Here is an 18,193-nt window from a genome sequence, read left to right as displayed (position 1 = left end):
AGATGGCCAGTGAGTGAGTTTATTGATTGTGTTATTTTTATATTTATGAACTCTGACCTGGATAGAAAGCCTAAATAGTAATAGCATTTTTGTAATAGCGTTCATCAGACATGTAAGCGCCCATGTTAGCTGTCTGGCTCTGTCTGTAGTTTGTGTGTGTTGCCGACAAGCTTTTTTACAACACCTTAAATCTGCCTGGCATGCACACTCTGTATTGATTTCATGCCTCACTACATGTATTTAACATCTCCTGAGAAGTGCCGAGACACAGTGAAATGCACATTAACACAGACACTTAGCAAAAGTGTATTGAATTTACACACTCAACACCATATTGCCACTCACATTAGCACGTGTAAACAATACAACTAACACATACACACATGCACACAGCCAAATTAATTAGCAATTCCAAAAAGCTTTTCAGCCATTTTTATTATCAATGAGCAGGCTTTAATTCACATACCTGCGTCCTTGGTGGTGATGTTAACTATTGACTTAGTTGTATTATGTGCTCCATTAGACACATGTAATGACAATGTGTAGGTGGTCATGGGCCAGAGGTCAGTCACTACTGTTGAGAGGCTTTCTGAAGGAAAAGCTAAGTTCAGTCTTGAGTTGGCAGAGACGACTGCAAGGTAGTATGACTCTACTTCGCCCTGCAGGTCATGCAAAGCTGAGGAAGAAGAGAAAGCAGGGCTGTCATGATGTAAGATTTTATCATTATCAGTTTTATTTGAGATCAGCCTTAAGTTATTACGATTCAAACTTCATTAGGCCGACCTGCAGAATATAACAAAGCTTTAACAGGTGTGCAAAAAGTGTGCCTTACAAACAAACTGAAATGCATTATCTTAGAGGACAGCAATGTTAACCACGAGGCGTTTAATTGTTTATGATACTGCATAAAAAAGAAATGCAAAAAAGCACTCAGGTTCCAGTAATAAGATAGGCTCCATCCATCCATTTTCTTCCGCTTATTCGAGGGTGGGTTGCGGAGGAAGCAGCCTTAGCAGAGAAGCCCAGACTTCCCTCTCTCAGGCCACTTCGTCCAGCTCCTCCCAAATTACAGAGCTTGTCACCTTATCTCTAAGAGAGGCCCGCCACCCAACGAAGGAAACCCATTTTGGCCGCTTGTACTCTTGATCTTGTCCTTTCAGTCACAAGCCAAAGCTCATGACCATAGCAGAGGTTTGGAACGTAGATCGACTGGTAAATTGACAGTTTTGTCTTGCGGCTCAGCTCCTTCTTTACCACAAAGGATCGAAACAGGGTCTGCATCACTGCATACGCTGCACCAATCCGCCTGTCGATCTCACAATTCACTCTTACCTCACTTGTAAACAAGACATCAAGTATTTGTAAACAAGTACTTCAATGCCTTTACCTGGAGTAGGATCTCGTCCCCAACTCGAAGATGGCACTCCACCCTTTTCTGAGCAAGAACCATGGACTCGGACTTTAATGTGGTGATTCTCATCCCAGTCACTTTACACTCAGCTGCAAATCAACTCAGTAAGAGTTGAGGAGCACGACCAGATGAAGCCAGCATGACCACATCATCTGCAAAAAGCAGCAGCCTAATTCTGCAGCCATCAAAGCGGATCCCCTCAACCGACTGCGCCTAGAAATTCTATCCATAAAAGAACAGAATTCCTCCCATGTCCGAGCCGTACACTGCTTAGCCTGTCGCCCAACTGATATTGCGCCTGACCATTATGCGCCTCTCATGAGTGGTGAACCCATTGGAGAGGAGACCCACGTTGCCTCTTCAGGCTGTGTCTGGCCGGGCCCTACCAGGCGCTCACTATCGAGACCCAACTCCAGGCTTGGCTCCAGAGGGGAAGTTTTAGTGAGGAAATGATTTGGTATTAACATAAGGGTTTTCAAGCTGTTTTTTCTTTGGTTCCTCACCTAGGATCTGTTTGTCTTACTGCTCTTACCAGGGCTAACACAACACAGCTCTGAGGATCATTGGGGCATGCAAACTTTCCTACCACAATAAGGTGGCAGCTCAGAGAGAGGGCTGCAATAAAACATTAAATCATGACAAAATAATGCAATCGAAGTCAGGAGTGTAGCCTTACAAGGTGGTGTCCAGTTGGCATGAACAGCCGTGTGATTGACAGCGTGAGCAAACAGTGATGGAGGATGGAGAGGAATCCCAGCCATTGTGACCGCTGAGATGATTTCTCCTGCAGAAAAGCCCACGTCATTGTGGACCACTAACTGATACTGGTAGTGGGTGAATCTGTTGAGACAATAGCAGTAATAACTATAATTCTAATGTATATTAGCTTACTAAATTACAATTAGAGGAGAAATATAAAGCTGGTTAATACATTACAGCCAGTAACAGCAATTTACAGGCACAACACACGGACTGTTTCTATGTAAGTCTATTATTGAGCAGAAGAATGGGGTTTACAGGAGAAGACGTAATTTTAGTTCTTAAGACAGCAAACTAATTGTCTTTGATTCAACAGTGCCTCTGCTGTTTGCAGGCAAGTAGCAATATTGTGAATGATTTCTTTCAACACTTATTTAGTGCTCTATTAAACATCAGTAAAACAACCAACATGATTAAATGTGCTGACTGGTTAAAAAGTACAATATACCATTTGACAAGTTAAAGTAAAAAAGTACACCTGGAGTGGTTACGTAAGCAAAGAGGGTTTTTCAAAAAATACCAGCTTCCACCAAGTGCCAAACTGAGATTAGGGAGGAAGCTGTGTGAAAAACAATTTAATTCTTGGAATATTTGCTTAATGTATCTTTGAGCAGTATTAAAAAGATCGGCATCAGCAGCAACTCGCCGATCGGCTCTGCACACATGGCTGGCTGCGGCGCCAGGGTTTGTTCTAGAGCTCATTTCAGTAATCTCACCTGCTTAGGCCTTTATCTTGGTAGAACAATTTGGTGCCGGAGTAAACATGGAGCCAGCGATGGAGATCTTCAGAAGGGTTAGCGAATGGGGCTGTTACTATGGGGACCGGGGTGACGGCCAGCGGCTGGTGGGTTTTACATCGCAGCAACTCATATCTAAAGGGGAATTTTGAATAAAAGAACCACACATACAGAATATGGGTGTTTAAAAATGTGGTACTTGTGCAGCTTTGTGTTCACGTTTGAGCGCACAGACACACCTAAATGACTATACATACACACAATAAAACTTGCACACAATTTTCGGCGTCCTTTTCAGAGTCCTTATCGCTAATTTCCTCCTCTTCTGCCTGTGTTTCATGTTCTCTATTTGCTTACGTTCGATGCATCCCACCTCTCCCTCCCCTTGTTGTATTTTTCTGCAGGGTTTGTGTTTTCCTCTCCCCACAGTGATGCTAATTTCTGCTGTAATCAGAAAAGAAGGGCTTAATGCCACCTTTTAACCACCCCACTTAGACAAACACGCTGAGCTGAGCTGTGCAGAACACCGAGATGTGCTCATGCATTTTAATTACCAGTAACGAACAACAGACGTTTATATAAAAAACTTGTTGCCGTTCAAAAGAGAAAAGGTAGAGCATGGATACATTCATATGGTAAAAGGTCAATTATCTGTGGCTCAAATTACTTAAAAGTGACAGAAATCATACTATACACAGTATATGCCACATAGGGTATCAGAATCAGAATCAGCTTCTTTGGCCAAGTATGTTTGACTCAAACAAGATAAATTTTGCATCACTGGTCTCCGTGCTTACCTAATGTTAGGTCCATTGGGCTTGCTTGGAGGTTGCCAAGAGACAGCAAGGAAGGACTCACTGACGGCCACCACTGACAGGGCAGCTAGGCCTTGGGGGCTTGTGGCTAATGTTGTAGCGGCAGTAGGCAGACTTTCTGTGCATCCGCCAACATATCCACTTCCCTTGGAGCACACCAGAACGGTGACGCTGTAATTTGTGTATGGAATCAAGTCCGTCACCCTGACAGAAAGGTCAGATTTGTTGCCGCCATTGTGGAAGATGCGGGGTTGTGGGAGACGGAGCTCGTAACCCTGGATCTCCCCATTGGGAATCAAAGGTGGAGACCATGTAATCTGAAACAGAATGGTAGAACTGTGAACTTGGTGTTGTACTTTTAAAAAGCACAGCTTACATAAATATAAATAATTCTTGTTAAATGCTCACATATGACAATACACAGTGATTATATACAGTATTTTACAACACCATAGTAAATTATTTGTGACTTCACCAAATTTTGTGGTAGTTCAAATCAGCTAGCAGGGCCATGTCTTTCAAGATTTATTGCGCTGAGAAAAATCTGACGGCACATCAAGAAGCATGTATAGCTCAGTTGGTAGAGCGACCGTGCCAGCAACTTGAGGGTTGCAGGTTCAATCCCCGCTTCCGCCATCCTAGTCGCTGCCGTTGTGTCCTTGGGCAAGACACTTTACCCACCTGCTCCCAGTGCCGCCCACACTGGTTTAAATGTAACTTAGATATTGGGTTTCACAATGTAAAGCGCTTTGAGTCACTTGAGAAAAAGCGCTATATAAATGTAATTCACTTCACTTCACATTCACTTCATGACTTATTCTGTTGTATGCATGGCAACATGGGGATACACAAGTTAGATATGTACCTTCTGCTGTTCTCTGGATGAGCATTTAATTGTGCTGCCTGTCACTATACATCACTGGTATGGACAGATGAACAAATATACAGTTGTAGTAAATTCTTAACAATAACAATATTAACAACAATTAACTCCATAAATGTTTCTTGCTTTTTCTTTTGACTTTTTTGATGTCCTCACAGAAGGATGCAAGATGATTATTATAGAACAGAAAAATGGATGCGCAACGTAGCAACAGCAGTGTTTGAGTTGAGTAAAGATTTAATAGTTTTTACGTGTTATCAAAATCAATAATTTTTACACTTGTATAACCTTTAAGAATGTCAAATGTTACTTTAAGCAGGCTAATTAAGGTTTTATAATGGAAACAGTCTGACTCTAGCATACATAATTTTAATTTCTATTATGTCTTATAGGGAAATTCCAAAATTTAAGAAATCAGAGGTTTGGCTGAATTATCAGAGTTGCTGACAACAACAGAAAGCTTTTAGATGATTGAACTACAGGAAGTCATGGCACACTATGTGTGTACGTGTGTGTGAAGTCTCTTCATCAGAGTGTGGACAAGGATATGTTGCTGGAGTCCTACAAAGTGTTGTCATGAGGGTGGCATCCCAGTGTGCGTGTGTCATCACTTGCAACTGCAATCAAATCTCTCGTGGGAGATAACCTGACTTTGACTTGAGCAGACGATTCTTTTCATCACATTTAAAAAAGGGGAGTGCACACACACACACACACACACACACACACACACACACACACACACACACACACACACACACACACACACACACACACACACACACACACACACACACACACACACACACACACACACACACACACACACAGATGCCATGCTAAAATAATGAAAGGCGGCCGGTAATGGAATTGCCACATGCAAAAACAAAAGCTTGCAGTTGCCGAGCGTTGCATCTGATTTGGAAGCTGTTCATGTTGTCAGCATTTTAGGGACAAGGATGAAGGTAAGTGGCACATACAACTGTTAAAACACACAAACTCATCTGCATCTTAAATGTCTTTTGAGTACATACAATGCACATCACTGCTTCCATGTTTTTCTGATTCATTCAAATACAAACAGCAACATGCGCAAGTATGATTGAGGGCGCTCACACACCTATGCACACAAACTGTCATGTACAAAAAGGCATCCGTTCAAAGAGGCTTGAGACTTATGAGTGTAGGTGATTAGGTGGTCAAATGTTGATGAGAATATTATGAATGAATGTCAGGAATAATTATTTCTCATGCAACCTTGATACATATTTAACAAGTGACACTGGGAGGTGATACAGGACACACACACACAAAAACACACATGCAGCTGCATATGGAGAGGGTCATGCTGAGTTAGGTAGCTCATTTCCCAAAGTGCGTGTAGGGTGTGCTTTGTGCTCGAAGTCATTTACAGATTGAATAGCCTGATGTAATCTGGAGATGGTGAAGACAGCGGAGACCCTCGGCTGACACAGACCACAGGGGCTAAGGCCAGTACAGTCTCAGTACTCTGTATGTGTGTGTATGTTTATGTGGATTTAAGCCAGAGAGTGTCAAATGATAATGTTGGCAGTCAGAGAACAGGTGTGTGTGTGTGTGTGTGTGTGTGTGTATGTGTGAGCACCGTACTGTTATTATATTCAAAAGAAGAAAGCATTGGGATAGTGCTTTTTAGCTGACAGTATACAATTTTGCCCTTTCAACATAAACTAAGCGCCAGTGAAGTGACTTGAGTATGGCGGCCAATTCATGTTATTTGAAACCTTTTTATCATATAAATACTCTATATGATTGCACATAATCAGTCATAACTGGTACAAATGTGGTTGGTTTTAAACAATTAACATTTATACCCAAAAAGATAAAAAAGGCATACATATATTTTTAGTGCTGTTTAACGCTTACATTTTAAATCAGATTAATCACACACTTGAATTTTGATTAATCGCGATCGATCAGAGTAAATTACTTGCTTGAATAATTTAATTGAACTTCAAACCCAATATTTTGAAACAACTGCAATTTTATTTTCAGAGTTTTATACAGGAGTTAAAAAAATTCTTCCTGAATGCACATCATTTATAAGTTCCACACTTGCTAACAGTTTTATTTAAAGTACCGGGTTTATTTAGAAAGGAAATTTGCCAGCAAAGACACCAGTTGGAGTCTCTTCACTCATCTTTGCACTCACCTGATCACTGACCGTAAAGCAACCTGCTCTGCCTTTCAGGTAACAATCCGCAGTTAAAGTAAAAGAGCATGTGTGGTCTTAATCATTTGCTTTTATACATTAAAAATGCGATAATGTTTTGTGGTTGATTTTCTTCACCCTGTTTCACTCTCGCTGAAATACGGAGCGGTACATTGCAAAGCAACACATATTTCTTAGCTGCTCAACAGTTGTTTGACAACTCTGCTTCATTGCTTATTGATCAATATTGATATGTCGAGAGCACTGGTGTGTGTGAGTGACAAGAAGAAAACTTCTGACTAACATAAGAGGGATTGTTATGCTCGACCTTTTGGTACGTATGTGTATATCTCTAGACCCTCAATATAAGATGACTGTCTTATAATCAGGGCAATATGGCATTATTGACATTGTTGCATATTGTAGCTAAGTGGCCTGATAATGGAATAGCTGGCTATATGATTCTATCATTTTCTATTGTATTCTCTCAATGGGGACATTCTTTAATGATATGAGCTGAAGAAGAGACCATTGAGAGAATTAAGGGGACTAGCATACTCAAAATCCTCTCTGTTGTCAAGGTCAATTGCTAACCAGGAAGCAGCCAGCCTGCCTGTCCAATTAGCATCAAGCAGGAAGAACATTTTCCTTCTTGGATGTGTGACCCCTAAAGCTGTGCAGCTGTAAAGATGACAGGGGTGGTTCTGGAATAATGACAAGCATTAGCATTTTTTGGCTGTTAGCATTAGTCGAGGCTTCGCAGGAAAGTGTGTGCATGCGTGTGTGCAAGCATAGTTAAGTGTCTGTGTGTTTCCTTGATGGGCCTTGATGTTGGATTAGCCAGAGACGGAATTTAACTCTGGCCCCTCCTTCAAAATGGCCGACAGGAAGGAAGCCGTCTTCGACAGGGTCACAGCCCCACCCATTTTCTGAAGGGGACCTTGAGTTGAATGTGTTTTGTGCTTTCTCATTAAATCCCGAGAAGGAACGACAGTGTGACATTGCTTTGACTTTTCAACACTGTCAAACTCAGAGAGACTGGAGAGATCCCCAATTACACTCTGTCTCATTTTTTACATTTAAAGCCACAAACCGTATAGCAGTTCAATCAAAAATAAAGACCACCTGTATTGCCTCTGGTCCCAACACTTCAACCCTCGGGGGAGTCACACCAGCTGGTCTAGAAGGTCTAGTGGTGATACTGGCCCACGGTCCTGCAAGTATGGATCAATACTTTGAGTTTAACAAGGGGACCATTCATTTTATTAGTGTTGTAAAGTAAATAAGTGATATTTACCTGTGGAACTGCCAGCCTGGTTATGAAGCACAAGTCTGTAGTGGTAAGTTGTCCATGGACTAAGTGCCGATGATGAGTCCAAGAAAGAAAGAGGGGGTGGTTCTGGAGGAAGATGGCCTAATGTGGAGAGTTGTTCTGTGCCGGCAACTCTGCGTTCAACCTGCCACCTTTGCCAAAATAAGGTAGGTATAAAAAAGAGCCAACATTTGCCAGGATGTCTGTCAGACTGTGACACTAAATGAGAAGAAAGTGATTGAAGGAGTTTCTGTCGACAAATATCTGAGAATTTACCTGGAAGTAAACTTGTTCTTTAAACAACATATTGAGTGTCTTACAAAGAGGCCCTCATCCTGGTGTAAACTACAGAGTCATCTTAAATTGGATTGCCTGCCAAATTTGAGGCAGTTTAAAACTATTAGTACCGGTAAGCAGCATTTGAGTACTAAATGCAGATGTGCTATGTCTGAACGCTGATAATTATGATGTTGATTGATTACAATGGTAATTGTATCTGGTTTATGTTAGTTTTTATTTGTGTTATATGGTTGTTTTTATGTGCATTTTATGTCAAATTGATTTTGTGTTGCTATTCTGGCCAGAATCCCCATCCAAATTAAATTCCGAATCTCAATGGGTCTACTTCTGGTTAAATAAAGGTCACTAAATGACTAAATTGCCACACTGAATGAGTAAATCAAACAAATGAAAAGCTAATATGACCTGTAAGTGTCAGTACGTCTATTGCAAACTGTTGCCAAGACAAAGGCATTTCGGTCATCTATTTTAAACAATAAGGCTAACAATAAAAAAGCAATGTACTTCCCTTGTTACAGTAAGTGTGCACTAATCTGTGCCAAAAAAATAAATCATAAAAAGAGACGTATGAGCATATTGATAAGCAACAAGGCAATTGCTCGTCAATTTTTTTCACAGGCACATTGGAGAAGGAGAAAGGGACATGGACAGAGCTTCAACTTTGACAGTTTCTGCCAGAAATTCACTGGGTGGTCATACAACTGGTTGTAAGCTGCCAATCACTTCTGGTACCCAATTGTAAACTGCATGACCTATAATTACCTGATTTACTATGGCTATAGATGTTGTCATTCATCCAGGTCATTGTATTCTCAAGACATTTAATTGATCTGGGCTGTTTGGTTTTGCTTCTAATCCAAGTAGGCTTCATCAGTTTATGCTCAGATTTAGATTGGTCAGATCCAGTCTTAGATTTAAACTCAATTGGAATATACCTCCTACGCCCTTGTTTTTGTTCCTCCCTCTTTGGTTTTGCGTGTTCATGTCAATCAAGACGCATTCAAATTATTCGTCAGGTAGGGGGGAAGGGCGAAGTACCCCCCTCAAAGCGAAGGGAGCTCACAGACCTCCCTACACTATCTGGTGCGAGGAGAAAGACTGCAGACTAGAAAACCAGAGAAATGTAAGTAATAAGTGTAATTAATGATTTTCATCATCATGACACTGGTGGTTTAGTCAGACTTCAAACCTTTGCTACTGCAGGTAAATATTGGCTTCAAAACACAAATACACAATGAAACACATTTTACATACCGGAAGCTGACGTGCCAGCTCTTGCATACTTCGCCAAAAATATTATCTTCTAAACCGTCTTCTTCTTAATAAAGACAGGTGAAAGAAAAGAAGAAAAACAAAAGCCAAGCCGAACATCGCGTGTGACGGCATCTTGAAAGTAAACAAACATTTGTCGCATCTGCCTTATGTCACTGCTGGCAAACGGCGAAGGTTGATGATGTAGCGAGACTCAAGCGATGCCAATATGCATAGAGGCGTATTTACATTACTTCGCCAGGGCACTAGGTGCGAGAGCCAAGGGGGAGGTAGAAGAAGGAAGGGGGAGGAGGGAGAATTTGAATCGAGCCTTAGATTAGTCAGATCGAGTCTAGCAGATGGTGCCTAAACCCCAACTATTTATACTCCCAACACAAGAAGGATGTGCCTGGGCAAGGATGGTTCATGATTTACTATTTGTGCTGAAGGCCTAGATTTGCAGAGGAATGAGCTGCGTGGTATGTGATCATCTCTCACCGCTCCAAAGGTCCGTTTGGGCTCAGTGGTGCACCCCAAGAGAGGAGAACAGAGGTGGGTGTGTCAGAGTAAAGGTAAGGTGCGGGTAGGCCTTCCGGAGGAGCTGGCGGGGTCTGAAATTGCACCGTTTCTGACATTGAACAACCCATCCTGGTGCTCGCTTCCAGCTAGATGACAGTGGAAAGATTGTTGCATTAAGGTTATTGAGGTACAAACTCCATCAAAGATCGAAAGGAACAAATTATACCTGGAAGTTGTAGGAATTGTATGGCAGGAGGTCAAGAAATGTGTAGCTTGTGGTGTTCCCTGTAACAATAACTGATGGAGGGGAGAGACTTAAAGTTGATGAATTGTTGTCATGGAGAACATCTTGTTTGATAAAAAGTTCACAGTTTTTTCTGGTTGAAGTGTATCCTTTGAGTGACACTGGAAGGTTTGGCTTCACCCTTGAGAAGGTAATAGATTCAGAAGAATGTAATGAGTTGGTGCCTAAATAAGTAGACACTGGGGTCTTGTTGAGTGGTTGTACTGAGCCCGAAGAGGTAACATTTGATTCAGGTTCCAAGTTTATATTTAGGTATGGGTCTCTTGGGTCAGATATGATGCTTGAGTTGAGTTTCAAACCTGTATCAGGTTTGGTATGAAAAGTAGAGCTTGAGTTGGGTTGAAGATAAAGGCTGTAATGGGTTATGATGCCGTTGGGTTGGGAGGGTGGTGCCCATGTGACTGTCACATTTCGAGGATGGAGCCCTACAACAGACGGAGGGTCGAGTGGACCTGGAGCTGTTGGGATAAAAATATTAAGGACATTCAGGAGACACTGTGCAGACACATCCAGAAATAGAACTGTATGTACTGTAATGTATTTTCAAAAGACATGAAACGTGTCCTTGTCGCTTACCAGAGGTAAATTTTTGGTCGTTTGTCAGATAGACAGCTGTTGTAAAATGGTATTTCTTTCATGGCACTACCATGGCCCCTCTTATGGCTTGAGGAAGGCCAGGAAACCTTCATAACCCACACAGAATAGCGCAAAAATAACGCAAATTGCACTTTTCCAAGCGGTCAATTTTTTGGTCTCTAGTGTATTTAAACTGGCACATATCTGCACCACCTAATGCTGTGTCAAACATACTAGCTTTCTATTTTGATTGACGCTGTCAGAAATGTATTAATGTAAAAACATGGTTATTATTGTTGTAGTTTACAACTATCTAGGTCTCTACTGAAACATAGTGACAAAATAACATAACTGATAAACAGGTGTACCTAACTAAGTATCCATTTACACCAGATCAAAGCCCAACCCCCTCCAACCCTGGCATTTACATCCAAGCATATCCATACACATGCACTTCGTATACAGTAACACACTCGCATGCTACAACCCAGTGATGCAGGAGAGCAGTAATGGTGTGAAGGGCAACCAGATCAAGGTGACTGAGCGGACTGAAGGAGCGTGCTGTGCCACTAAGTGCTACCGCTAACTGCTACCTCAAACTGCTAACAGCTTTCCCAGATGGAGATGCGTACATGTGGTGGCCTGCAGAATGTGTGTGTAGAACAGGGAGATAGAGGGAAGATGTCAAAGAAGATGAGCGGTTAAGAATACACCTCTCTTGCACACGTCTCTTTTGCACACGGCCATAATAGTGATCCAAATGCATTATTTGAATTTATGATGTCATGTATACTGTAGATTTCAATTTGTGTTATTTACATTTTTTTTTTGTTTAGTACTTTTTGTCCTAATTCATCAACCCTTTCATTTGCAGGGATTATAAAGTGGGTAACTTTGACGCTTTAAAGTTAGCTGCCTTAGGATATAAATAATCTGATGCAGATGTAAAAGCTATTAAATATATCTTTGCAAAAAAGTAATCTAATGTGGCACTGTTATGGTCAGGACTAAAGCCTGGTGTGTGCTTATTTAATATTTACCACAACTTGAATTATTTTTGTGACTGTCCGAGATGCTGGTCCTCGGATTTATTAATATTTTGTGAAACATTTTTTTTCATAGTAAACAACCGAAACAGAATCTGATCCAGGATTGAATTGAGGTTCAGAAATCTGTAAGTCTGTACTATGCAAAAAAACAAAACAAAACAACAACAACACAAAGCCAAAGAAAAGGCATAACAGAAGTACAGAATTATCTTCTAATGCTTGCATGTGCAATGTGCTGACGTTTCCGATGCTTTTTGGAGGTGTTTTTTGGTCAGATCACTCAGATGTTATAATTCATCAAACCTCCTACTTGGTATGTTCGACTTGTAACATCAACAATGTCATGCTCACTCAGCTGTAAAAAAAAAAAAAGGTAAATATTCAAAATAACAAGACCACTACTGGCTAGATTATGTTACAATTAGTGGTTTAACAGGACATACATGTTTTTAATATCTATATTTTTCCTAATTAGTAATTATGTTGAATACAAATTGCCAGAGGGCCCAGGGAAAAAGCCTGGTGTTCAGGTTGTCACTCACTGCTGAAATGTGCTCACGTACAAAGTCCAGAGCGCGGGCACACACAAAAGCAGTCCCACAAAAGCAACTGACAATTGGCAGTCATGTTGTTGTACTCGGGGCCACATTTTCAAAACGCTAAGAACAGTGAGGCCAGCATCCTCTGTAGTGGACATTTGTGTCTGGTCTATTTCTTTTATTTGGGTTACAAATTTACGGACTCTATAGCTCTGTTATGCAAAATACTAGTGTACACTGCAGTGGACATTGACCTTTAAAAGGTTAAAATGTCAATGCAAGGATCTGTCATTGTTCTGTGTAAAGCAGGGGTCCCCAATCTACGGCCCACGGGCCGGATCCGGCCCCCCAGCATCCAAAATCCGACCCACGGGAAGTCCCAAGTTAAAAAAATATTTTTTTTAATTTTTATTTAAATTTTTTTTTAATCTTTCCTTTCTAATCCATTTTCTACCGCTTGTTACTCTCGGTATCTCCTAGCCACTCAGGCAAATCATATTGTCTAAAAATTAATTTTCCCATCGATAATGTGACAATGTTAAATGTTGATGAACATCAATGTTAATTGATGTTAAATGACAAAACGGATTATAAAGACAATGTATATATATATATATATATATATATATATATATATATATATATATATATATATATATATATATATAGAACGACATGCTCAAAATGATACAATCAGTCAAATTCAAGCCAATCCGCAACCCACTCCTCACCAAGCTGAAAAATGACAAGGAGCGCATCAAGAAAGTAAACAACCTCATCATAGCTGCCGATAAAACCACAAACTTCTACAGAATGGACATACCAGAACATCACACCTTACTGGACAGAAGCATCACCAAATCATACAAAAAAACGCAACCCAACACCTTACAGAACATCCACCTGGAAAATAAAAGGATCGCGGCTGAACTGGACATTGAGGACAGGGTGGACGCCACAGCCAACAAGGAAGCCTTCATCACATTGAAGGACCACAAACCCAACTTCGCAAATAACCTAACATGCCGACTAATAAACCCAACTAAATCTGAAATAGGAAAAATCAGCAAAATAATCCTGGACAGAGTCAACACAAAAATCAAGGACAAAACACCACTCAACCAATGGAGAAATACAGCAGCAGTAATCAAATGGTTCAACAACATCCAAGACAAACAACAGCACAACTTTATCTCCTTTGATATCGAAGAATTTTACCCTTCCATCACGCAAGACCTACTGACTCAAGCACTAGTCTTCGCCTCAGACTACGACTCAATCACAGGCAACGAAAGAAACATCATCATCCACGCAAAAAACTCCATTCTCATCCACAACAGTACACCATGGCAAAAAAAGAACAATGCAACATTTGACGTCACTATGGGAAGTTTTGACGGAGCAGAAACGTGTGAACTCGTTGGGAGTTTCCTCCTCTCCCAGCTCGCTAGCCTCAATCTGAACCTTGGTATTTACCGTGATGACGGACTGGCAGTGTGTCGCGCCTCGCCAAGGAGCAGCGAGAATACCAAGAAGCGCATATGCCAAATTTTCAAAGAGAACGACCTACGGATCACGATTGAAGCCAAGGGACGGCATGGCGCAGTGGAAGAGTGGCCGTGCGCAACCCGAGGGTCCCTGGTTCAATCCCCACCTAGTACCAACCTCGTCATGTCTGTTGTGTCCTGAGCAAGACACTTCACCCTTGCTCCTGATGGGTGCTGGTTAGCGCCTTGCATGGCAGCTCCCTCCATCAGTGTGTGAATGTGTGTGTGAATGGGTAAATGTGGAAGTAGTGTCAAAGCGCTTTGAGTACCTTGAAGGTAGAAAAGCGCTATACAAGTACAACCCATTTATTTATTTATTTATAACAAGCAAACCGTCAACTTCCTTGACGTCACTTTCAACCTGAGAAATAACAGCTACCAACCATTCACGAAACCCAACACAACACTCCAATACGTGCACCATGACAGCAACCACCCACCCACCACCACGAAAAGAATACCTACCGGAATTAATAAAAGGCTATCGATGCTGTCATCTAGCAAAGCTGAATTTGACCAAGCAACCCCCCCGTACCAAAAAGCCCTTGATGAAAGCGGATACAATTTCACCCTCACCTATGAACCCACGCCAGGAAACCAGCCAAAAAAGAACAGAAAACGAAACGACATCATCTGGTACAACCCCCCATACAGCAAAAACGTCTCAACTAACATTGGACACAAATTCCTCAATCTGATTGACAAACACTTTCCCAAAGACAACACCCTAAGAAAAGTATTCAACAAGAACAACATTAAATTGAGCTACAGCTGTATGAACAATATACGGCAAATCATCTCAAACCACAACAAAACAATTGCAAATGAGCCGTCGGCCCCCGGACAGAGCGACTCCAAAACCAACAAAGGCTGTAACTGTCGAAAGAAACCTGATTGCCCTCTCAACGGGGGGTGCTTACAAACATCAGTTGTCTACCAATCTAAGGTAATACGCAAGGACATTAACACATCCGACACATATGTAGGATTGACCGAGGGAGAATTCAAAACCAGATGGAACAATCACAAGGCTTCTTTCAGGAACCAAAACCTGCGGAATACCACAGAACTCAGCAAACACATTTGGGACCTCAAAGACAATAATGTTGAATATTCAATAACATGGCAAATTCTTGCATCCAGCACACCTTACAATAGTGGTAATAAAAGATGCAACCTATGCTTGAAAGAGAAACTGTTTATTATTTACCGTCCAGACCTGTCATCCCTCAACAAGCGCAGCGAAATTGTAACAGCATGCCGCCACAGACGGAAACACCTCCTAGGTAACACATGAGCCAATCACCACGCCCCTACGCCAGCCTGTACCCACCCACTCTGTGCCCTATATAAACCATGGTATGCGAATGCTCCCATTAAAATCTCCTGATGATTGAGGGTACCCCCCCTCATGAAACAGGCCTGTAGAGATGAAATAGTCTTGTGATTTTTTCCCCACACATACATATATATATATATATATATATATATATATATATATATATATATATATATATATATATATATATATATATATATATACAGCCTGGCCCCCGGCCAAATTTTTTTAACCCATTGCGGCCCAGAGTCAAAAAGTTTGGGGACCCCTGGTGAAGAGGAACTGTTCCAACAAAAGAGCTGTTTTTAGAAATGTGCTGCAAAAAAACTATCAAGTCTTGAACCGAATCTGGCTCGGCAATGACACCAGTTGAATAACCCTGAGCTATACATTCAATTACTTTTAACGTTAGCAGCAAATCACTACCATTAGCTGACAACAAACACTGCTAATGTGTGTGTTTACTCGGGGAATAGTTTACATGCTTCAAGACGGAAAGGGGCGGGATATCTCATGGATAGAACACTTTGGAAAGTTAGCGCTTTTTAGGCATTCTTGTTAAGGTTGCAAACAGCTCCTTTAAATCTTCCTTATACCATCCATAATGCATCCATATTATGGAGATACAAAGCAGAAATAGTAGAGAATATAAAAGTGAATATGACTTTCTCATGTTATTCTAATGTTGGTTTCTGTTGGTGATGACCCTTTTTAGTGACCCCTTTTTTCCCCCCCTTTCTTCATTGTGCCAAAGTCTCTCTCTCTCTCTCTCTCTCTCTCTCTCTCTCTTTCTCTCTCTGCTCGTCCTGTTAAATAAACAATGCAGCCAGTTGACCTTTTGGGTTAACAGGTTTTTATGCTAGCTCTACTCAGCACTTACACTGATTCAATTACCACCAAAGGTCCAGTGAACCCTTCAAATAGGTGAGCAGCCTGTCTCACGGTCTGTCTAGGGCTGCAAGTCCGGGGGCCTCATTTCGAGCTTGTTCATCTCCGCAAAGTTGGTCTTTCTCTACATGTGACATAGACATTACACTATCTGGAAGTGGCTTCGCTACATCTGTAAGGACTTTGCTTGGGAAGCCCACTACACCCACTATGGATAATTAAGACTGGTTGCAGGCGATGCCAGTTTGCTTTCCAACTTTGCCCTTCAGCAAGGCACCAAATCATGCTCCCTAATCTCTGACCTTTGCGTGCTAGTGTGTATTAAAGTGGGTGTTTACACTGCATGCATGTAAATGTTAAAATATATTGTAAAACGTAATTAAGATGATCTTTTTTTAATTTGGAGTCCTGCAAAGCAGAAAGCAAAAGGCAGTCAGTCACCTTGCTCAAGCTCACCTCACCAACACCAAGTAACCCTTGTGTCACCCACACCCCTTCCCTCTCCTCCCAAAGTGTTGAGTGTTATTTAAGCTTTACTGGCGCGTGTAAAATTCTGCAATTTGAAGGGCTGTTAAGTTTTTCAATTGAAATTTTCATTTAAGATGCAGGTGATGCTTTTTTTCTTTTTTACTGACACTTTACTGCCCTCTGGATAGGAGGAAAGGGGGCGTTGAAAGAATGCGCGGCCTTCCTCATCTTAAACGCTTTTGTATTCCCTCGACCGTCGCTCCGAGTGTCTCTGTCGTCTTACCTCGACAACCCGACGTCTTTCCGCCTTTCTCCCCCCCCCCCCTCATACACCTCCCCTCTTCAGTAAAACATGGTAGCAGAAGGCTAAAGCGAGAGTGTGGGGGCCGCCAAGCCTTAAATCACATTTATAAGGATTTGGTTAGCATAGTAATAACACAATCAAGTGACAAGGGGCTAGGAAACAGGGAGGCAGGAAGGATGGGGGTTTGCATATGTGTGTGTCTGTGTGTGCATGCATACTTATTTTGTATCCCTTTATGCAAATCAAGTTGAGTACATTTAAATATATAACTATATCAAAGGAATAGTATGATTTGGCCTTAGGAACCTTTTTTGGGTAGTGTGTGACAGGGGCTTCTGAAGGTGAGTTGTGCTCCTGGAAGTCAGAATGGAAGCGCAGCTTAAGTGTTATCGTGGTGCTTACGACGCAGTGTCAAACCATGACAAGCAATAGAGTGAGAATTTACATTGCATTTCCTATCTTTACTTCCTAATGTCGTCGCTGCTGCTTGAGGAGACGCCAAGAGGAGTAAATGAGAAGGTGCTGCCAAGGTCATGAGTTTGATTTGTATCCCTCACATCACGAGTACGTGTAATGTGCATTTTATCCTTTGAGTAACCACGACTGCCGAAGTAACTCAAAATTGTCAGTCATTCAAATTTGTTGCAATGGTACTTCCAGGAGCTGACATTTGGGAGGGATTTGTATAATACCTGCTAACCTTCAGACCGATCCATGGGATATAAAAGGGGAAGAAAACATTAGCAAATAATACACGGCATTAGAAATCAAATGTGTCTTAGTCAGGGCATAAAATTATTGAAATGAGCGTAGTATTTCTCCTGTGCGTTACAAAAGAAAAAGTTTGACAGGTTGGACTGTCAATTTTTTTTTTAAATGTGACCCGTGACTATTCTTTCACCAGAGGACTTCAAAGAAGGTACAACATGGCAAGCGTCTTTTCGTGTCGCCCTCGCCAGTTTCTGGTCCTAAATATCTGTTAAAATGTCCCAACTTGTCGG

General features: G+C 41.5%; 1 protein-coding gene across 1 annotated transcript in view; it reads right to left on the bottom strand.

The window, feature by feature from the left end:
* ush2a (Usher syndrome 2A (autosomal recessive, mild)) overlaps positions 1-18,193 on the bottom strand; it is a 363,320-nt gene that overhangs the window by 127,221 nt on the left and 217,906 nt on the right. Inside the window, exons 50-57 of the mRNA XM_061964341.2 lie at positions 10,405-10,940; positions 10,158-10,324; positions 8,094-8,260; positions 7,922-8,010; positions 3,705-4,039; positions 2,887-3,042; positions 2,088-2,251; positions 467-676 (exon numbers count right to left, since the gene is read on the bottom strand). Coding sequence (XP_061820325.2) covers positions 467-676; positions 2,088-2,251; positions 2,887-3,042; positions 3,705-4,039; positions 7,922-8,010; positions 8,094-8,260; positions 10,158-10,324; positions 10,405-10,940 — 1,824 coding nt within the window. The remainder of the gene's footprint in view (positions 1-466; positions 677-2,087; positions 2,252-2,886; positions 3,043-3,704; positions 4,040-7,921; positions 8,011-8,093; positions 8,261-10,157; positions 10,325-10,404; positions 10,941-18,193) is intronic.

This window comes from Nerophis lumbriciformis, linkage group LG06, assembly GCF_033978685.3.
Source record: "Nerophis lumbriciformis linkage group LG06, RoL_Nlum_v2.1, whole genome shotgun sequence".
In the NCBI taxonomy this organism is placed as follows: Eukaryota; Metazoa; Chordata; class Actinopteri; order Syngnathiformes; family Syngnathidae; genus Nerophis; species Nerophis lumbriciformis.
Note: the sequence above shows the minus strand (reverse complement) of the source record. Positions and strands in the feature narration are given on the sequence as shown.